We start from the raw sequence: 22,600 nt of genomic DNA, 5'->3' as shown, positions 1-22,600 counted from the left end.
AACAGTGGGTTTTGGAAATAACATCTCATTGAGATGAATGGGACAGTTCACTCCTCTCAGAACTAATGCCTCCAGGCCTGGCTGTGTTTAAGCTACAGAGACTGTGCTGGCATACCTATGCCAGCATAACCCCATAGTGTAGATGCAGCCTACACTGATGAAAGGTCTTTTTATTGGTGTAGGAATACCACCTTTCCGAAGAGTTCTTTTGTCAGCATAACTACATGTACACTGGGGCTGGGGACGGGGCTCAGGTTGGCCTAGCTGTTCCAGTAAGGAGTGTGACTTGTCACACCCCAGACTGAAGTAGCTATATCAACCTAACTTTTGAGTGTAGACTGGGCTGGAAACTCTTCTTAGCTCCCCTTTAGGCTGAAGTCTGCTCTCAGCTATAACCTATCCTATCCTACCTCACTGAAATCTACAGGCCTGATTCTCCGCTCACACTACTGCAACTCCATCCACTTCAATGGCTTTCCTCTTAGGCAGGGGTTCTCAAACTGGGGGTCGGAACCCCTCAGGGGGTTGTGAGGTTATTATATTGGGGGTCATGAGCTGTCAACCTCACCCCAAACCCTGCTTTGCCTCTTGCATTTATAATGGTGTAAAATATATAAAAAAGTGTTTTTAATCTATAAGGGGGGGTTGTACTCAGAGGCTTGCTATGTGAAAGGGGTCACCAGTAAAAAAGTTTGAGAACCACTGCTCTTAAGCCTGGTCTACACCTAAAACTTAGGTTGACCTAGCTATGTTGCTTTGGATCACTGGGAGAATACCTCTGTGTAGCTCGAAAGCTCATCTCTCTCACCAACAGAAGTTGGTCCAATAAAATATTAACTCACCCACCGTATCTCTTTAATTCTAAATTGACTTTCTCTTGCAGGTTTACTTATCTGTAGTTTGGAACAGCCCCAGCAACAGGGGCAAGGCTAGTTCAGGATAATTCACAGTTGGCCTCTCTTTTGAATCCTTGGGAGCAGGGTTATAGTTCCCCTTTCTCTGGCAGTCCTGTTAAAATCCTGTGAGGTAAATTATGCTGCGGTATAAGAAAATGGATAAGACTTGCCTTACACCACAGAGCGGGAGAGAATTGGAAAGACATAGGCCATGCTTTGCTTTGCATGGCTATTTTGAGGCAGACGTCTTTGACAAGGGTCAGTAAGACTGCAGAGACATTTTTTCCTGGTATATATACATTGGTGATTGAAATACATCTCTGGGAAAGGAACCCTTGGGTTAGAGGGGTCTGTCTCAGATCCCATCCCCTTGTGTCAAGGCATGGTTCTGCAGGCACCCCACCCTCAGCTTGTTTGGATCTGAGCAGTTTATTTCTGAAACCCAGAGTCTTTCAACAATAGTCTTTCTCCTGGGATCAAATTTATTTAGTTTAATCAGCCTTAGGTAGATGGGTCTTCCCATCTCTCCTCCTTAGGACTGAGGTGACTTCAGTCCTGGTCTCCCTTGCCTGTAGATTCTCCTTCAGGTTCAGGGGTCTTCCCAGCTCTCCTTCTGGGGCTGAGGGATGTCTCTTCCCCCTTGGTTCAGGGGGCCCATAGTCCACGGGGGCCCTACTTCTGGGGTGGGTGCAGGCAGACACGGCCCTCCTTCCCTCTTTGGTGCTCTGGAGGCTTCTCTGTTAGCCCTGCGTTTGGGACTGATTTAGCCACATGATCTACATGTCATGTGACTACACTAAGCCCTGGTCTACACTAGGACTTTAGATCGAATTTAGCAGCGTTAAATCGATTTAAACCTGCACCCGTCCACACAATGAAGCCCTTTATTTCGACTTAAAGGGCTCTTAAAATCGATTTCCTTACTCCACCCCTGACAAGTGGATTAGCGCTTAAATCGACGTTGCCGGCTCGAATTTGGGGTACTGTGGACACAATTCGATGGTATTGGCCTCCGGGAGCTATCCCAGAGTGCTCCATTCTGACCGCTCTGGACAGCGCTCTCAACTCAGATGCACTGGCCAGGTAGACAGGAAAAGAACCGCGAACTTTTGAATCTCATTTCCTGTTTGGCCAGCGTGGCAAGCTGCAGGTGACCATGCAGAGCTCATCAGCAGAGGTGACCATGATGGAGTCCCAGAATCGCAAAAGAGCTCCAGCATGGACTGAACGGGAGGTACGGGATCTGATCGCTGTTTGGGGAGAGGAATCCGTGCTATCAGAACTCCGTTCCAGTTTTCGAAATGCCAAAACCTTTCTGAAAATCTCCCAGGGCATGAAGGACAGAGGCCATAACAGGGACCCGAAGCAGTGCCGCGTGAAACTGAAGGAGCTGAGGCAAGCCTACCAGAAAACCAGAGAGGCGAACGGCCGCTCTGGGTCAGAGCCCCAAACATGCCGCTTCTATGATGAGCTGCATGCCATTTTAGGGGGTTCAGCCACCACTACCCCAGCCGTGTTGTTTGACTCCTTCAATGGAGATGGAGGCAATACAGAAGTAGGTTTTGGGGACGAAGAAGATGATGATGAGGAGGTTGTAGATAGCTCACAGCAAGCAAGCGGAGAAACCGGTTTTCCCGACAGCCAGGAACTGTTTCTCACCCTAGACCTGGAGCCAGTACCCCCCGAACCCACCCAAGGCTGCCTCCTGGACTCAGCAGGCGGAGAAGGGACCTCTGGTGAGTGTACCTTTTAAAATGCTATACATGGTTTAAAAGCAAGCATGTGAAAGGATTACTTTGCCCTGGCATTTGCGGTTCTGCCTTTGCAAAAGGTTTCTGGGGAGGGCAGCCTTATTTCGTCCTTCATGGTAGGACACTTTACCACTCCAGGCCAGCAACACGTACTGGGGAATCACTGTAGAACAAAGCATTGCAGTGTATGTTTGCTGGCATTCAACCAAAATCCGTTCACGCGGTGGGAGGAGGCAAAATGCGACCTTGTAACGAAAGCACATGTGCTATGTATGTAATGTTAACTTTCAAGGTTTACCCTGAAAGAGTGTAGCCACTGTTTTATAAAATGTGTCTTTTTAAATACCGCTGTCCCTTTTTTTTTCTCCACCAGCTGCATGTGTTTCAATGATCACAGGATCTTCTCCTTCCCAGAGGCTAGTGAAGCTTAGAAAGAAAAAAAAACGCACTCGCGATGAAATGTTCTCCGAGCTCATGCTGTCCTCCCACACTGACAGAGCACAGACGAATGCGTGGAGGCAAATAATGTCAGAGTGCAGGAAAGCACAAAATGACCGGGAGGAGAGGTGGAGGGCTGAAGAGAGTAAGTGGCGGGCTGAAGAGAGTAAGTGGCGGGCTGAAGACAGGGCTGAAGCTCAAATGTGGCGGCAGCGTGATGAGAGGAGGCAGGATTCAATGCTGAGGCTGCTGCAGGACCAAACCAGTATGCTCCAGTGTATGGTTGAGCTGCAGCAAAGGCAGCTGGAGCACAGACTGCCACTGCAGCCCCTCTGTAACCAACCGCCCTCCTCCCCAAGTTCCATAGCCTCCACACCCAGACGCCCAAGAACACGGTGGGGAGGCCTCCGGCCAACCAGCCATTCCCCCACAGAGGATTGCCCAAAAAAAAGAAGGCTGTCATTCAATAAATTTTAAAGTTGTAAACTTTTAAAGTGCTGTGCTTAAAGTGCTGTGTGGCATTTTCCTTCCCTCCTCCACCACCCCTCCTGGGATACCTTGGTAGTCATCCCCCTATTTGTGTGATGAATGAATAACGAATGCATGACTGTGAAGCAGCAATGACTTTATTGGCTCTGCAAGCAATGATTAAAGGGAGGAGGGGAGGGTGGTTAGCTTACAGGGAAGTAGAGTGAACCAAGGGGCGGGGGGGGTTCATCAAGGAGAAACAAACAGAACTTTCACACTGTAGCCTGGCCAGTCATGAAACTGTTTTTCAAAGCTTCTCTGATGCGTACCGCGCCCTCCTGTGCTCTTCTAACCGCCCTGGTGTCTGGCTGCGCGTAACCAGCAGCCAGGCGATTTGCCTCAACCTCCCACCCCGCCATAAACGTCTCCCCCTTACTCTCACAGATATTGTGGAGCACACAGCAAGCAGTAATAACAGTGGGAATATTGGTTTCGCTGAGGTCTAAGCGAGTCAATAAACTGCGCCAGCGCGCCTTTAAACGTCCAAATGCACATTCTACCACCATTCTGCACTTGCTCAGCCTGTAGTTGAACAGCTCCTGACCACTGTCCAGGCTGCCTGTGTACGGCTTCATGAGCCATGGCATTAAGGGGTAGGCTGGGTCCCCAAGGATACATATAGGCATTTCAACATCCCCAACAGTTATTTTCTGGTCTGGGAATAAAGTCCCTTCCTGCAGCTTTTGAAACAGACCAGAGTTCCTGAAGATGCGAGCATCATGCACCTTTCCCGGCCATCCCACGTTGATGTTGGTGAAACGTCCCTTGTGATCCACCAGAGCTTGCAGCACTATCGAAAAGTACCCCTTGCGGTTTATGTACTCGGCGGCTTGGTGCTCCGGTGCCAAGATAGGGATATGGGTTCCATCTATAGCCCCACCACAGTTAGGGAATCCCATTGCAGCAAAGCCATCCACTATGACCTGCACATTTCCCAGGGTCACTACCCTTGATATCAGCAGATCTTTGATTGCGTGGGCTACTTGCATCACAGCAGCCCCCACAGTAGATTTGCCCACTCCAAATTGATTCCCAACTGACCGGTAGCTGTCTGGCGTTGCAAGCTTCCACAGGGCTATCGCCACTCGCTTCTCAACTGTGAGGGCTGCTCTCATCTTGGTATTCATGCGCTTCAGGACAGGGGAAAGCAAGTCACAAAGTTCCATGAAAGTGCCCTTACGCATGCGAAAGTTTCGTAGCCACTGGGAATCGTCCCAGACCTGCAACACTATGCGGTCCCACCAGTCTGTGCTTGTTTCCCGAGCCCAGAATCGGCGTTCCACAGCATGAACCTGCCCCATTAGCACCATGATGCATGCATTGTCAGGGCCCATGCTTTCAGAGAAATCTGTGTCCATGTCCTGATCACTCACGGGACCGCGCTGACGTCGCCTCCTCGCCCGGTATCGCGTTGCCATGTTCTGGTGCTGCATATACTGCTGGATAATGCGTGTGGTGGTTAATGTGCTCCTAATTGCCAAAGTGAGCTGAGCGGGCTCCATGCTTGCCGTGGTATGGCGTCCGCACAGAAAAAAGGCGCGGAACGATTGTCTGCCGTTGCTCTGACGGAGGGAGGGGCGACTGACGACACGGCTTACAGGGTTGGCTTCAGGGAGCTAAAATCAACAAAGGGGGTGCCTGTACATCAAGGAGTATTTCAGGCAGGACTGCACGGAGGGTTCCAATAAGAAATGGTGCACCTAAGTTATCGTTGTTATTGGAACAAGGAGGTTAGCCTGGCCTCTGATTGATACATGGCTAGATTTACCTCGCTGCACCTTCTCTGTGAGTGACTGCAGTGTGACCTAGAGGAATGAGTCCCCTAGACAGGGGAGGAGGCAAATGAGTACAAAACAAATCTGGTCTATTTCTTGTTTTGACCCACTCCATCTATCTTTTACATCTTTGGCTGGCAGCAGACGGTGCAGAAGGACTGCATGCCATCCACATCTCATGGCTGCTCGGCAGAAGATGGTACAGTACGCCTGCTAGCCATCCCCATCTCTTGCCTGCCTGGCAGAAGATGGTGCAATACGACTGCTAGCAATCCTCATCTCTTGCCTGCCTGGCAGAAGATGGTACAGTACGACTGCTAGCAGTCCGTATCGCCTGCCTGCTCACCATAAGACGGTTCAATAGGACTGACTGCAGGACTAAAGAGAATGACCTGGTCAAGTCACTCCAAATGTAGTCCCTGCGCCCATGTCTGCCCAGGCGCTCCCAGCCGACGCGGCCAGGAGCACCTCGGACACGATGAGGACGACTACCAGTCGTATTGCACCGTCTGCTGCCAGAAGGCAAGGGGTTACTGCTACTGTGCAGCAAAGCCGTACCGCGTCTGCCAGCACCCAGGAGACATAGGGTGACGGTTACCTGAGCGGGCTCCATGCTTGCTGTGGTATGGCGTCTGCACAGGTAACTCAGGAAAAAAGGCGCGAAATGATTGTCTGCCCTTGCTTTCACGGGGGGAGGGAGGGAACGGGAGGCTGACGATATGTACCCAGAACCACCCGCGACAATGTTTTAGCCCCATCAGGCATTGGGATCTCAACCCAGAATTCCAATGGGCAGCGGAGACTGCGGGAACTGTGGGATAGCTACCCACAGTGCAACGCTCCGGAAGTCGACGCTTGCCTCGGTACTGTGGAAGCGCTCCGCCGAGTTAATGCACTTAATGCACTTAGAGCATTTTCTGTGGGGACACACACACTCGAATTTATAAAACCGATTTCTAAAAAACCGACTTCTATAAATTCGACCTTATTCCGTAGTGTAGACATACCCTAATATTCCCCTACCTGTGTGGGAGAGGTGGGGCTGGACCCATTACCTCTTCATGGGGCCAGCTGTAACATCTTGTTTATCAATCCCATGTGTCTTTCCTTTTTTCTATCAGACTTGTCACATGCTCATACAAAAGACTGTAACTCCCATGCAGACATTCATCCATCAAATGAGAAGCAGCTACTGATAACAAAGAACTACCAACCGGAAAACGTGAGCTTCCCTCAAATTTCCTCTGCCAGAAAACCTTGAAGAAACAACTGTAGATCTTGTGCTGTGAAAGCCAACAACCTCTGTGTTAGGACAAAGATGGCAGGTAGACACCAACATCCTGCATGTGCTGAAGTTTCTACCTCCGGACTGAAACGAGTTTAGTCAGACTGTTAAAACTATTTTCACATACTGGTGCTTTTTGTTCATTTTACAATTTTGTATAGCTTAGGCCTGTAGAGTTATTTGGACATGTTTGTTAGCATATGCATTCAGAGGCATCCTCCTTGCTAGTACAGTGAAGGTCTAGAATAGGCAAAAGTGAGCCAACGCTACATGTAGTACACAGTATTGCCAAAAAGACAAGGATTTTGCAAACTTACCTCTTTAGAAGTTATGTTTATATATTAAAATAATCCTTCATGAAACAAGTTGATTTCTTGCATGCGAAGAACTTGACTCTCTAAGATGTTTGCTTCTGAGTGCATCCACCAAAAGAACTGCAGTTAACTGCCCTTTTCCTTCCTTTTTTATTCTGTTGCTGCCTGCTATCTAAAAAAGCTCACTGCATAGTCAGAATGTTGACCAATGCACATGTAGATGAAGAAAGCACTAAAGGATTGCATTATGCACCTCAGTCTGATATGCTCTGATTTCTTTGCCTTAATTTTGGTTTGCACTTTTTAAAGCAGAATTTATAACTGCAGGCTGGGAAGTTGGAGGAGAGCAACATATGAAGGGAGGGCTCAAAGGGCTTACAAACAGCTGGGATCAGCTGGTGTGGTCATAAAATATATCATGTCTAAATCTTCTGCAATGCCTGTTGACAAGTCTGGTATGTCATTAGTGACATGAACAGATGACCTTGCATGCTGTGGCAACGTTCAGGCAGTCACAGCAAGCTCCAGGCCCATAAGCAGGGATAGGTGAAATGTTTTGACCAAGTTTCCCCACCCCATCAAAAAGTGCAAGTTTCATCAACCCTGAAATGCTTTTGTTGAAAACAGTTAGATTTTGATACAATTCTTTGATGTTGTGATGATATGAAGGTTTTGGTTTAGTTTCAAATAATTTTTGTTTCAGCTTGCTTTTCAAAAATTGGAAAAAATGATGATGGTTTTAGATTTAATTCACCCCTTCTCAGCCCTTTTTTTGCCCCCTGCTCCCTTTTTCCCCTGGGGGGGAAAAGGGGGAAAATTACAAAGTGTGAGGAGGAAAATTACCGTTTTGTTTCCCCAGTACCTCCACTACTTTTTCTTCCTATTTTACTGCTTCACCCTCGTGCCATTTTCAGGTGGAAAAAAGAGGAAAGAAGTGAGGGGGGGAATATTTAAAAAATCAACCCATAATATTTTTCTAGTTTTCAAACCCTGAAACAAAAAAAAAACCTTCATTTCATTTTATTTTCTTAAAAATATCAAAATTGGTTGTTTTTTTTTGGGGGGGGGGGAAATCACATTTTCAACTAGCTCCAGCCTTGAGGGATTTGGATCGTAAACTTGAAGGTTCTGATTCTCCACTACATCTGAGCACAGCTTGGACATGGTGGAGAGTGACAGCTTCCAATTTCCTCTGATTCCTTCAACTCCCCATCTCTCCCAAAACAGACTACTTTATTCTTCTTACTCTTGTTTTCAAAATGTAAATGAAAAACTCATATTTGCCTTAGGTTTGTGCAAGGGATTATTTAGGGAGTAGAAGGTGGGATATGGAATTCACACCCAACCTGCAGCCATGGAGCAGGGCAACTCTTCAGCCCTTCCATTGTTGCTACTCCAGACCTTGGGCTACAGAAGGAACAGCGTGGTGGTTTGTGGCGTAATGAGAAACACAGTAGCTATACCTCACCTTTCTCCGAGCTGTCCCCATAACCTCAATGCCCTTTGCAGAATTTGTCCAGAGCCCATCTGCATTATGTGTAGCTAGTAGATGGCAATGTACCATTATCCTACCCATTTTTACTCCAGCTAGAGTAGTACATTTCATATTCTGAAAAATAACATTAAAAACCTAAGACTATAATTGTCATAACTCCTCATTGAACCTCGGTTAGAGTATAAGATCCTTCAGTTACATCCGATCCCATAAGACAGTCAGAAAATGATCCCATATTTATCAAACTTGATTGCTGAAGCTAATATGTGAGTGCCTGAGTAAAGACGGCTGAGCTTGTCTTGGCTCCTGAGTCATCAAGAAGGGTTTGGAATGTGGAGTGGATTATTGAGAGAGAACTGTATTTTTCATTGAATTGATGTACAAGTATATCCACTGTTGAGGAGGAATTTTAAACATCAAAGAGAAGTTTCCATTTGTAACTCGCAGATGTAGCCCCACTTTCTGAAATGAAGCCAAACAGCTTTGTGTTCAAATTCCAGCCACAATGCAGCCATGTCTGCTGCTTCTCCACAGACATGGCTTCATACTTTGGCCCACCAAGGAACTCTGAGAAAAACTTTCCACTGGGGCTAGCAGCAGTTTAGCTGTACCAGCATGAGAACCCTGCTGTCCAGCTGTCAGTGTGGTTTTCAGCACTCTTGTCATCTAACTCTGCTGAGATCAAGTGTCATGGAAGCAGTGCTGAAAAACACATTGTCTGAGCTGAACAAATAATTATCATGAATACTAACTGGACTGGACAAAGACAGCATACTTTAGGGGAAAAGCCAGAGCTGCACTGAAGGGTTGGACCAGGCCTAAAGGGTATTCCCATCCCTAGTAGCTATAGTTCAACTTCTGAGGATAGTTCCTGAACGGCAAATATGCTAGAATTGGTTTTGCAAAGCCTCCTCATTTGGGCTTTGTTTTTGCAAGACAAAAACCAAGGGTAGTTTGATTCTGTATCCGGGATGGATTAGGATAAATTGTTCCAGTCTTAGCCCATCTCTAACATTAACATTTGTCTCTATTTAATTTCTCCTGCACATGATTCATTTCCTGCTGTCATCTGCGCAGAGAAAAAGCTGCTTTGATCTACAGCAGAGAGCAACAGATGGTGCTGTTTCTATTTGAGTGGGACTAGAGGAAGCAAGTTTGTTCAGCAACAGAAGGGCATTAGTGGCTTTCTGTTAATCCCTTGCTCTCTTCATTCTAATGCACTTTTTTGTTAAGTTTTATATATATTTCACATCTGAAGTACTCTCAGAACAAAATATACACACACTAAAAAGTTAGCAATTCAAGGACTGCATTCTTTGACAGTGTTGCTCATGAATCTCAAAGCATCAGTAATAGCAGTACAGTATAAAGCAGTATACAAGGGAAAAATTCCTTAAGGATCAGCAGAGAATGTTACTAGATCCACATGTTGTCCTATATAATGCACTCAGAGGACAGATAGTCTAGCAATAAGAAAAGGAGTACTTGTGGCACCTTAGAGACAAACCAAGTTATTTGAGCATAAGCTTTCGTGAGCTACAGCTCACTTCATCGGATGCATACTGTGGAAAGTGTAGAAGATCTTATTATATACACACAAAGCATGAAAAAATACCTCCTCCCACCCCACTCTCCTGCTGGTAATAGCTTATCTAAAGTGATCACTCTCCTTACAATGTGTATGATAATCAAGTTGGGCCATTTCCAGCACAAATCCAGGTTTTCTCACCCCACCCCCCCCCACAAACTCACTCTCCTGCTGGTAATAGTTTAGGCTTGAATAGAGACTGGGAGTGGCTTAGTCATTAGTCATTTTGCAAGGTAGCCTATTTCCCCTTGTTTTTTCCAACCCCCCCCCCCCCCCCCGACGTTCTTGTTAAACCCTGGATTTGTGCTGGAAATGGCCCACCTTGATTATCATACACAATGTAAGGAGAGTGGTCACTTTGGATAAGCTATTACCAGCAGGAGAGTGAGTTTGTGTGTGGGGGGGGTTGTGTGTGTGTGAGAAAACCTGGATTTGTGTTGGAAATGGCCCACCTTGATTATCATACACATTGTAAGGAGAGTGATCACTTTAGATAAGCTATTACCAGCAGGAGAGTGGGGTGGGAGGAGGTATTTTTTCATGCTTTGTGTGTATATAATAAGATCTTCTACACTTTCCACAGTATGCATCCGATGAAGTGAGCTGTAGCTCACGAAAGCTTATGCTCAAATAACTTGGTTTGTCTCTAAGGTGCCACAAGTACTCCTTTTCTTTTTGCGAATACAGACTAACACGGCTGTTACTCTGAAACTAGTCATAGCAATGTTTATCTACCGAGACAAATGGATCAGTTACTCTGGTGTAAATCCAGAGTAATTAATGGAGTTACTTTGGATTTGCATTGGCATAACAGAGCAATTTGGCTCAATATTTCAAATAAAAACATCTTAGCAAGTTCCCACCATCAGTTAACCAAGCACTGAATTTTCTATACCCCACTTTCTTTCCATACAGTAAGAGGCTTAATAGAGGGAAAAAATGCAGCCATACTGGTAACTGGTTAGCCATTAAAACCTCAATAATCCAATTTCTAAGGAAACTCCCAAGTGAAGGAGAATGACAGTCAATACATTTCCCCCTCTCAACTAGTTTTCTATTAGTTCTGCCTTGGGCTTTGTTCTGCTGTTTTTATTTGCTAGTGTCCTGCTGGGCTGCAGGGCAGGAGCAGAATTCTTTTTGCTTCAGATTTCCTTTATCCCTACAAGGCACAGCTCAAAGCCCAGGGAGGGCTAAGATAAATCAGGAGAGTGTTTAAAAATCAGCTCTTTAACAGCAAAAGTTTAAATACAAATACTCTCTTCGTGGATAGTCAAAATCTGTTAGGGATATGTAGGGTGACCAGATGTCCCAATTTTATAGGGACAGTCCTGATATTTGTGGCTTTGTCTTATATAGGTTCCCCTGGTTCTATCTCCAAGCGGAGGGACTCTATGGCCTCAAAGAGTGACCCGACTGGAGAAGATCAAAAACAGCTCCTGGTCCCGTCTCGGTAAGGAGAAAACTACACTAGAATTTTGAGACTGTTTGTGGCCTGGAATATACAAAGAAGTAGCCGACTTTTGTGCCTCTTGTCCCAAGTGCTGACTTGTTGCTCCCAAAACAGTGGCAAAGTCTCCTTTAGTCCCCCTCCCATTGGTTGAGGTTGGGGTGGACCTGTTAGGGCCCCTTGAGAAAAGTGCAATAGACTATCTCTATTCACCGGTAATCCAGGATTATGCTATCTGGTACCTGGAGGCGATTCCCTTATGATTGACTAATGCAAAGACCATCATGACTAAGCTGGTAAAAGGTTTTTGCCCCTGGAGATCTTAGCAGATCGGGGAACCAACTTTGTCATGGCTCAGGAAGGAGTATATGTTAAAAATTAAAACCAACAGACAGGTTGGTTGAGCATCTCAATTAGTCTCTGAAAAAATGTTAAAGAAATTCATTGCAATGGACCTACTGCCACTGGGACCAGCTGCTCTCACCCATTCTTGTTTGCTGTGAGGGAGGTTTCCCAATCATCATGGGTAATAAACTTCTGTATGGGAGGCCACCAAAGGGAACCCTAGACCTTCTGTGAGAATTGTGGGAGGAAAAGGGCCCCATGGCTGAGAATCTAGTCATACCCCAAAGCTCCAGGATAAACTCAAGGCTCCGGGCATGTTTGCAAGGGAATACCTCCTTAATGCACAGCAGGCCCAGGAGCAGGCATACCACAAGAGCTTTCATCTACAAGTGTTTAACTCTGAATTCTGCTACTACTCAAGTACCGAGTCCAAATTGCTAGCCAAGTGGCAGGGGCCCTCTGAGGTAATCAGGCAGGTCAATTATGAGCGGAGGCCACTGGACAAACAGAAGACAACACAGATGTATGACATGAAATGCCTAAAGCCATGGAAGGTCCAGGAGGGGTAGTTTATAGTTCCTTACCCACTAGAATTGGAGCTCAGGATCAGGAATCACAACTCATACAGATCTGGGAGAACCTCCGCCCTGGGCAAAGGGTGTGAGTCCAGCAACTAGTAGCCTTCTTCTCGACTTCCTATCATTTGCTCCTGAGAAAAGGACCAGCCCAGACCCTCTGCAGAGACTGCTGACTGTCCGAGCCCTCTGAAGGAAGGTAAGCCTGGAACAGGATTATTGGGTTTGGGTTTTGGGATTATTTCTTTGGCTTACTAAAGAAAGGGTTATTGGGAGACTGTCTGTGCTGTCTGGGACAGGCCTGAGGGGACTAATGAGACTATTGCAGGAAACCCCTGCTTGGGGGCATCTGGGAACTGCCTCAATAAATTCAACGGATTTTTGCACCCTATTGAGTCTGTCCTCTAGTTTGTCTTGGACCCCAAAGAGTGTGGTCACACGGACACAGTACATCTGTCCTCCTTCGCTGCTCTACCACATCCTTCTGTTGGGTTTAAAAAATGAAAAGGAAAAAAATGCATTTCTCTGATTCACCCACAAATATGTATATATATTTTTTGCTTCTTGACCAGCTGTGAGGATGTTTATTACTGTGCTCCTTGATGAATATTTGTGGATAGGATAATTCGATTTCCTGCCTACATCTGAGACAATCCCCTGAGACAATTTATTTGTAGCAGATAGCAGGTCTGCTCCTAAGAGATACTGAGCACTTACAATTCTCATTGGACTTCATTGTGAGTTGCAGGATCAGTGCCAATATGAATATATTTCATGCTGCTAACAGAGCTCCAGTTCACGAAACCATCCCTATTCAGCAAAGCATTTAAGGATGTGTTTGAAGGGTGTAAGGGGGAGGAATTAGGTTTATTAGAAATTTGGCAACCTTTAGGTGGAAGGAGTAGCCTATACAGGCGGGATGGGCTCCACCTTAAGCAAAATGGACCCAGGCTGCTAGTACAGAAAATTTAAAATGTTGTGAAGGATTTATTTAAACTACAGGCTTGGGGAAAGCTGACAGAGGTGGGAGAGCACACAGTTTGGGCGGACATCTCCCCGAAGGATGAATTTATTAAAGGGGGAACTCTAGAGCCTTGTAAAGAGGATAGGAAAGAAGTTGGTGAAGTAGAGGTGGGAGCTAGTGAGGTTCTGTCAGGGTTCCTTCCCCACTCTGAACTCTAGGGTACAGATGTGGGGACCTGCATGAAAGACCCCCCTAAGCTTATTCTTACCAGCTTAGGTTAAAAACTTCCCCAAGGTACAAACTTTGCCTTGTCCTTGAACAGTATGCTGCCACCACCAAGTGTTTTAAACAAAGAACAGGGAAAGAGACCACTTGGAGAAGTCTTTCCCCAAAATATCCCCCCAAGCCCTACACCCTCTTTCCTGGGGAAGGCTTGATAAGAATCCTCACCAATTTGTACAGGCGAACACAGACCCAAACCCTTGGATCTTAAGAACAATGAAAAATCAATCAGGTTCTTAAAAGAAGAATTTTAATGAAAGAAAAGGTAAAAGAATCACCTCTGTAAAATCAGGATGGAAAATACTTTACACGGTATTCAGCTTCAAAACACAGAGGATCCCCCTCTGGGCAAAACCTTAAAATTACAGAAAACAGGAATAAACCTCCCTCTTAACACAGGGAAAATTCACATAAAACAAAAGATAAACTAATCCGCCTTGCCTGGGTTACCTATACTGGTTGCAATATTGGAGACTTGGATTAGGATGGGTTGGAGAAGATGGATTTCTGTCTGGCCTCTCTCAGTCCCAAGAGAGAACAAACATGTAAACAAAGAACACAGACAAAAGCCTTTCTCCCCCCAAGATTTGAAAGTACCTTGTTCCCTTATTGGTCCTTTGGGTCAGGTGCAGGTTAGCTGAGCTTCTTAATCCTTTACAGGTAACAGGATGTTGCCTCTGGCCAGGAGGGATTTTATAGCACTGTATACAGTAAGGTGGTTACCCTTCCCTTTATATTTATGACAGGTGCTTATACACAAATGTAAAAGTCTAAATGCTAAGATGAGTGAACTAGACCGTGTGGCATTAAATGAGGGTATTGGCATAATAGGCATCATGGAAACTTTAGTGGAGTGAGGGTAATCAACGGGACATGGTAACACCAGCGTACAAAAGATGTAGGAATGACAGTGTAGGTCATGCTGGTGGGGGAGGTGGCACTCTATGTTTAAAAAAAAATAAAATAAGCAGAGAGTCCAAATCTTAAATGAATCAAACTGTACCCTAGAATCTCTGTGGCTAGAAGTTCCATGCTTGAATAAAAAGCGTGCAGCAGTAGGAATATGCTAGCGACCATTTGACCAGGACAGTGACCATGATTGTGAAGTGCTAAGGGAGGTTAGGGAACATGCAAACCCGGAAAACACAATAATAATAATTGATTTCAACTATCCTCATGTTGACTCAGGTCATGTCACCTCACAGTGTGACGCAGAGAGAAACTGTCTATACACCATAAGTGACTGCTTCTTGGAGAACCTAGTGCTGGAACCCACAAGGGGGAGGCAATTCTTGATTTAGTCCTAAGTGGAGCACAGGATCTGCTCCAAGAAGTAACTAACTATAGCTGAACTTCTTGGTAATAGTGATGTATTTAAATAATGTAATTTTTAGCATCCTTGTAGGGGGAGGCGAAATACCAAAAAACCAAACAAACCAGTAACATTTACTTTTTTAAAAGTGGAACAACACAAGAATGAAGATGCTAGTTACACAGAAATTAAAAAGAGCAATCACAGGGATAAAATGCCTGCAAGCAGCATGGAGATGACTTAAAATCACCATAAAGAGGCTCAGGCTAAATGTATACCCTAAATCAAAAAAGACAGTAGAAGGACCAAACAAATGCCCCCCTGGCTAAACAGCGAAGTAACAGTGGCCATTAGATTTAAAAAGGAATCCTTTAAAATTTGGAAGTCAAATCTTAATAAGGAAAATAGGAAGGAACATAAACTCTGGCAAGTAACATATAAAAGTGTAAAAAAGGTAGGCCAAGGAAAAAATCTGAGAAGAAACTTTCTAAAGATGCAAAAAAGAACAGTAAGGTGTGTGGGGTTTTTTTGTTGTTGTTTTTGTTTTTTTCCCCTCAAATACATCAGAATTGGGAGGCCTGCCAAACACGCAATGGGACCCCTGGATGACAAAGGTATTAAAAGAGCACTCAAGGAAGACAAGACTATAGCAGAGAAGCTAAATGAATTCTTTGCATTGGGTCTTCACTGCAGAGGATGTGGGGGAGATACCCACATCAGAGCTACTCTTTTTAGGTGACAGATCTGAAGTACTATCCCAAACTGATGTGTCATTAGAAGAGGTTTTAGAACAAATTGGTATACTAAACAGTAATAAGTCACCAGGACCGGATGGTATTCACCCAAGAGTTCTGAAGGGACTCAAATATGAAATCGCAGAAATACTAACTGTGGTATGTGACTTATCACTGAAACCAGCCTCTTTACCTGCTGACAGGCAGATAGCTAATGTAATGCTGATATATATATTTTTAAAAAAAAGGACTCCAGATGTGATCCTGGCAATTACAGGTCAGTGAGACTAACTTCAGTACCAGGCAAAGTGGTAGAAAATATAGTAAAGAACAGAATTATCAGACACATAGATGAGCATAGATGTTGGGGGAAGATTCATGCTTTTTGTAAAGGGAAGTCATGTCTCATCAATCTATTACAATTCTTTGAAGGAGTCAACAAGCATGTGGATAAGGGTGATTCAGTCAATATAGTGTACTTGGATAATCAGAAAGCCTTGACAAGGTCTCTCCTCAAAGGCTCCTAAGAAAACTAAGTGGCCATGGAATAATAGGGAAGGTGTTCTCATGAAGCATCTTGAAAGAAAGGGTAGGAATAAATGGTCAGTTTTCACAATGGACAGAAGTGAATAGTGGGATCCCCAAAGATCTGTACTGGGACCTAAGCTGTTCAACATGTTGATTAATGATCTGGAAGAGGGGTTGAACAATGAAGTGGCAAAGTTTTCAGACAATAAAAGAATCACTCAAGATAGTTGTCCCAGACAAACTGCAAAGAGCTACAAAAGGATCTCTCAAAACTGGGTGACTGGGCAACAAAATGGCAGATGAAATTCAATGCTGATAACTGCAAAGTAATGCACATTGGAAAAAATAATCCCAACTACAAATATACAATGATGGGGTCTAAGTTCCCTGTTACCACGCAAGGAAAAGATCTAGGCATCACCATGGATAATTCTCTGAAAACTTCTGCTCAATGCTCATGTATGTCTGGGGAGTCAGATGTCAGCACCTTTTTAAATCAGTATCTGGTGTCAGGCAGGGGCGGGGGTCTGTTTGGTCTATTTGGATTGCAAGATTTTCAGGGCAGGGACTACTTGCTACTCTGTGTTTTGCACAGTGCTAGTCTAACCACTGGACTGAGATATTCTGATATGGGTCTCCCTCAGTCTCTCCTATGGAAGTTGTTCCACTTTAATTAAATATTAATTGGACCAGAAAGTGAGACTCATTCTCTAGCCCAGTGGCGAGAGCACTTGCCTGAGAGGTGGCAGATCACTGTTCAAATCACTTCCCCTTAGACAGAGGAGGAGCATGAACTGGTGGTTTCACACATTGTGGGTGAATACCCTAACTAGTGGGCTAAAGATTGTAAGGGAGATCTCCCTCCCCTTTGGCTGTTTTGCGTGGAGATAGGCAGGCTCTCAGCACACCTACTGGATCAGGCCCTGCACGTGAATTAGGTGGCTGAATGCCCATCTTCCCCCTGTTCATGGATCACTCTGGGGCTTAGGCTGGAGATAGGCATCTAGAGGCCCAGAGTGAGGTAGGTTTCAGAGGAGTAGCCATGTTAGTCTGTATCAGCAAAAACAAGGAGTCCTTGTGGCACTTTAGACTAACAAATTTATTTGGGCATAAGCTTTTGTGGGCTATGATGAAGTGGGTTATAGCCCACGAAAGCTTATACCCAAATAAATTTGTTGGTCTCTAAGGCAGGGGTGGGCAAACTTTGTGGCCGTCGGGCCACATCTGGGAATAGAAATTGTATGGCGGGCCACGAATGCTGACAAAATAAGGGTGGGGGTAAGGCCTCTAGTTGGGGGTGCAGGCTGCAGGGTTGGGTCAGACATGAGGAGTTCAGGGAGCAGGAGGGGGCTCCAGGATGGGGCGGGGAAGTACAGTGTGGGCTGAGAGCTCTGGGGTGGGGGTGCAGGTGCGGTGTCCCATCTGCAGGTGCCACCCCTGCAGCAACTCCCATTGGCCACAGTTCCTGGCCAATGGGAGCTGCGGGGGCGGCACTTAGGGCAGGGGCAGCATGCAGAGCAGAGCCCCCTGGCTGCCCTACATGTAGGAGCTGGAGTGGGGCCATGCTGCTGCTTCTGGGAGCAGCGTGGAGCAGCCCCCGACCCTGCTCCCCAGTTGGAGCACCAGAGCAGGGCAAGACCCAAACCCCACTCCCCAGTGGAAGGTTGAGGGCTGGCTTAAAATGGCTGGTGGGCTGGATGTGGCCCACAGGCCGTAGTTTGCCCATCTCCGCTCTAAGGTGCCACAAGCACTCCTTGTTGTTTTTTTTTGAGTGGGGTAGTAGCATGTGTGCTCAGGAGCACAGGTGCCATGGGAATTTTTACTGTAGGTGCCAAGTGAGTTTAGATGCCTACAGGGTAAGGTGAGGGGGAGTTTGGTGGATTGCAGTAGCACCAAAAGTGGGATTTAGGTTCATAAACCTGGGGGTTAGGCACCTAAGTACCTTTGTGGATCCAGGCCTAATGTAATAAACATGATTTTCCTAAATGTGAGCCCGACCAACTCGGCCTGGAATATGAACGTCAGGCAGGCTTTCTAGCTTATGCATCAGCTGTGATAATGATTCAGTAATTAGCAATTAGTTAATAATCCTGTTGATGATGTGTGGTCCTGAGTAGAAGCCAGCATTCATTTCAGAGCTATATTGGTTCCACAGTACTAACAACTTTTAAAAAATAATTATTGTGATTGGTAACATATTGAGATGTAACCTGAATACACAAAAGGAGTGAGTCTGTTGAACAAAATTGTGCTATTTTACATAGTCACTTTGTTGAACTTTTAGGTTTCTAATCCCTTTTGCAAGTGTGTAATATTAAAATCACTCATTAAATCTGTTGTAGCAGTCACTGTGGTCTAAAGTTTTATAGGATATTTTTTCAGATGTGTTAAAGTAACAGTGTAACTTTGTTCATTCATCTCAGAGTCCACATGTTGGTCAGATGGATCTTAGGTGTAATGAATAGCCTCTGTCTACCTTGAGCACATCCAGAACACTTAATTTGTTACATTTAAATGGCAGATTATGCCTGGATCCATAGAAGTCCAAAATTATATTTGAAGCCATATCCTCTTGAATTTTGGTTCTTGATAAAACAGAAAAGCAAATTAATTAGCATAGTTCAGCAGTGTGAAGGAAAAATTCAGTGGACCCAGGTAGGCCTAAACTTCCCAAGTGGGCCTAAAACTTTAGTCAAGCTAACTGTGTGTATATAAAGCATAAAAAGAAAAGTGAGGGAAATTCCATTGTAAGGCAATTGCAGCAGCACCGCTTAAAAAACATTAACCGCAAAAGAACAACCTGTCAATAACAGAAAAAAGCTTGTTAACCACAAAGAAAACACCTGTCAATAACAGAAAAAGCTTGCTTTGCTATATTCCAAATAAGGTAATTAAGACCAAAGTATATATAATTTGTCTGTGGTCTTAAGCTTTAAAAAGTTTTGTGTGTGCTTTGCATCGGCGGGCAGCTACTTAGAGCTATTACCCCCCTGCGCTTGTAATCAATAAAGGAGCCTCAGGCTTGGTTCTGATCCAAACACAACGCATGGTCAATTTTTCCACCACAGCAGTAATTCACTCAGGAAAAAGAAAAGGAGTATAGTCTTATATCAGTCAATTTTTTTTGCTGGCAAGACTTGTAGCAAGAAAAGACTACTGCTGTTAGAAAGCATATTAAAATGAAATGAAAAGGAGTACTTGTGGCACCTTAGAGACTAACCAATTTATTTGAGCATGAGCTTTCGTGAGCTACAGCTCACTTCATCGGATGCATACCGTGGAAACTGCAGCAGACTTTATATATACACAGAGAATATGAAACAATACCTCCTCCCACCCCACTGTCCCGCTGGTAATAGCTTATCTAAAGTGATCATCAGGTGGGCCATTTCCAGCACAAATCCAGGTTTTCTCACCCTCCACCCCCCCACACACAAATTCACTCTCCTGCTGGTGCTAGCCCATCCAAAGTGACAACTCTTTACATAATCAAGTCGGGCTATTTCCTGCATAAATCCAGGTTTTCTCACATTCCCCCCACCCCCATACACACACAAACTCACTCTCCTGCTGGTAATAGCTCATCTAAACTGACCACTCTCCAAGTTTAAATCCAAGTTAAACCAGAACATCTGGGGGGGGGGGGGGGTAGGAAAAAACAAGAGGAAACAGGCTACCTTGCATAATGACTTAGCCACTCCCAGTCTCTATTTAAGCCTAAATTAATAGTATCCAATTTGCAAATGAATTCCAATTCAGCAGTTTCTCACTGGAGTCTGGATTTGAAGTTTTTTTGTTTTAAGATAGCGACCTTCATGTCTGTGATTGCGTGACCAGAGAGATTGAAGTGTTCTCCGACTGGTTTATGAATGTTATAATTCTTGACATCTGATTTGTGTCCATTTATTCTTTTACGTAGAGACTGTCCAGTTTGACCAATGTACATGGCAGAGGGGCATTGCTGGCACATGATGGCATATATCACATTGGTGGATGTGCAGGTGAACGAGCCTCTGATAGTGTGGCTGATGTTATTAGGCCCTGTGATGGTGTCCCCTGAATAGATATGTGGGCACAATTGGCAACGGGCTTTGTTGCAAGGATAAGTTCCTGGGTTAGTGGTTCTGTTGTTTGGTATGTGGTTGTTGGTGAGTATTTGCTTCAGGTTGGGGGGCTGTCTGTAGGCAAGGACTGGCCTGTCTCCCAAGACTTGTGAGAGTGTTGGGTCATCCTTTAGGATAGGTTGTAGATCCTTAATAATGCGTTGGAGGGGTTTTAGTTGGGGGCTGAAGGTGACCGCCAGTGGCGTTCTGTTATTTTCTTTGTTAGGCCTGTCCTGTAGTAGGTAACTTCTGGGAACTCTTCTGGCTCTATCAATCTGTTTCTTTACTTCTGCAGGTGGGTATTGTAGTTGTAAGAAAGCTTGACAGAGATCTTGTAGGTGTTTGTCTCTGTCTGAGGGGTTGGAGCAAATGCGGTTGTATCGCAGAGCTTGGCTGTAGACGATGGATCGTGTGGTGTGGTCAGGGTGAAAGCTGGAGGCATGCAGGTAGGAATAGCGGTCAGTAGGTTTCCGGTATAGGGTGGTGTTTATGTGGCCATTGTTTATTAGCACTGTAGTGTCCAGGAAGTGGATCTCTTGTGTGGACTGGACCAGGCTGAGGTTGGTGGTGGGATGGAAATTGTTGAAATCAGGGTGGAATTCCTCAAGGGCTTCTTTTCCATGGGTCCAGATGATGAAGATGTCATCAATATAGCGCAAGTAGAGTAGGGGCTTTAGGGGACGAGAGCTGAGGAAGCGTTGTTCTAAATCAGCCATAAAAATGTTGGCATACTGTGGGGCCATGCGGGTACCCATAGCAGTGCCGCTGATCTGAAGGTATACATTGTCCCCAAATGTGAAATAGTTATGGGTAAGGACAAAGTCACAAAGTTCAGCCACCAGGTTAGCCGTGACATTATCGGGGATAGTGTTCTTGACGGCTTGTAGTCCATCTTTGTGTGGAATGTTGGTGTAGAGGGCTTCTACATCCATAGTAGCCAGGATGGTGTTATCAGGAAGATCACCGATGGATTGAAGTTTCCTCAGGAAGTCAGTGGTGTCTCGAAGGTAGCTGGGAGTGCTGGTAGCGTAGGGCCTGAGGAGGGAGTCTACATAGCCAGACAATCCTGCTGTCAGGGTGCCAATGCCTGAGATGATGGGGCGCCCAGGATTTCCAGGTTTATGGATCTTGGGTAGTAGATAGAATATCCCAGGTCGGGGTTCCAGGGGTGTGTCTGTGCGGATTTGATCTTGTGCTTTTTCAGGAAGTTTCTTGAGCAAATGCTGTAGTTGCTTTTGGTAACTCTCAGTGGGATCATAGGGTAATGGCTTGTAGAAACTCGTGTTGGAGAGCTGCCGAGCAGCCTCTTGTTCATATTCCGACCTATTCATGATGACAACAGCACCTCCTTTGTCAGCCTTTTTGATTATGATGTCAGAGTTGTTTCTGAGGCTGTGGATGGCATTGCGTTCCGCATGGCTGAGGTTATGGGGCAAGTGATGCCGCTTTTCCACAATTTCAGCCCGTGCACGTTGGCGGAAGCACTCTATGTAGAAGTCCAGTCTGCTGTTTCGACCTTCAGGAGGAGTCCATCTAGAATCCCTCTTTCTGTAGTGTTGGTAGGGAGACCTCTGTGGATTAGTATGTTGTTCAGAGGTATTTTGGAAATATTCCTTGAGTTGGAGACGTCGAAAATAGGATTCTAGGTCACCACAGAACTGTATCATGTTCGTGGGGGTGGAGGGGCAGAAGGAGAGGCCCCGAGATAGAACAGCTGCTTCTGCTGGGCTGAGAGTATAGTTGGATAGGTTAACAATATTGCTAGGTGGGTTGAGGGAACCATTGCTGTGGCCCCTTGTAGCATGTAGTAGTTTAGAAAGTTTAGTGTCCTTTTTCTTTTGTAGAGAAGCAAAGTGTGCATTGTAAATGGCTTGTCTAGTTTTAGTAAAATCCAGCCACGAGGAAGCTATTACCAGCAGGACAGTGGGGTGGGAGGAGGTATTGTTTCATATTCTCTGTGTATATATGAAGTCTGCTGCAGTTTCCACGGTATGCATCCGATGAAGTGAGCTGTAGCTCACGAAAGCTCATGCTCAAATAAATTGGTTAGTCTCTAAGGTGCCACAAGTACTCCTTTTCTTTTTGCGAATACAGACTAACACGGCTGTTACTCTGAAACCTAAAATGAAATGGTATCTTTCGGTAACAGGTTTTTAATGAGTAAAAACAGTCAGCAGTGTTGTGGATGTGAATGACAAGTTAATTTTATATTGACAGGAAAAATCTGAACATACTGGCCG

At 45.2% G+C, this 22,600-nt stretch overlaps 1 protein-coding gene across 1 annotated transcript; it reads left to right on the top strand.

Annotated features, from left to right (window-relative positions):
• Positions 1-2,181: 2,181 nt before the first annotated feature.
• On the top strand, positions 2,182-15,239 carry LOC142072074 (uncharacterized). The gene is made up of 3 exons (XM_075128282.1): positions 2,182-2,632; positions 3,021-3,480; positions 15,089-15,239. Exons 1-3 carry the CDS (start codon positions 2,230-2,232, stop codon positions 15,237-15,239), a joined length of 1,014 nt encoding a protein of 337 aa, XP_074984383.1. The 5' UTR covers positions 2,182-2,229.
• The last annotated feature ends 7,361 nt before the right edge of the window (positions 15,240-22,600 follow it).

This window comes from Caretta caretta, chromosome 5 (assembly GCF_965140235.1).
Source record: "Caretta caretta isolate rCarCar2 chromosome 5, rCarCar1.hap1, whole genome shotgun sequence".
Classification (NCBI taxonomy): domain Eukaryota; kingdom Metazoa; phylum Chordata; order Testudines; family Cheloniidae; genus Caretta; species Caretta caretta.
This window is presented reverse-complemented; position numbering and strand designations above follow the sequence as displayed.

What these genes read in the sequence shown, in the direction of transcription:
- LOC142072074 (XM_075128282.1), top strand. Translation starts at nt 2,230, where the DNA reads ATGAAGGACAGAGGCCATAACAGGGACCCGAAGCAGTGCCGCGTGAAA. An exon ending in AGGCGGAGAAGGGACCTCTG is followed by an intron (nt 2,633 to 3,020) that starts GTGAGTGTACCT and finishes TTTCTCCACCAG; the next exon opens with CTGCATGTGTTTCAATGATC. An exon ending in CCCAGACGCCCAAGAACACG is followed by an intron (nt 3,481 to 15,088) that starts GTGGGGAGGCCT and finishes GCATCCTTGTAG; the next exon opens with GGGGAGGCGAAATACCAAAA.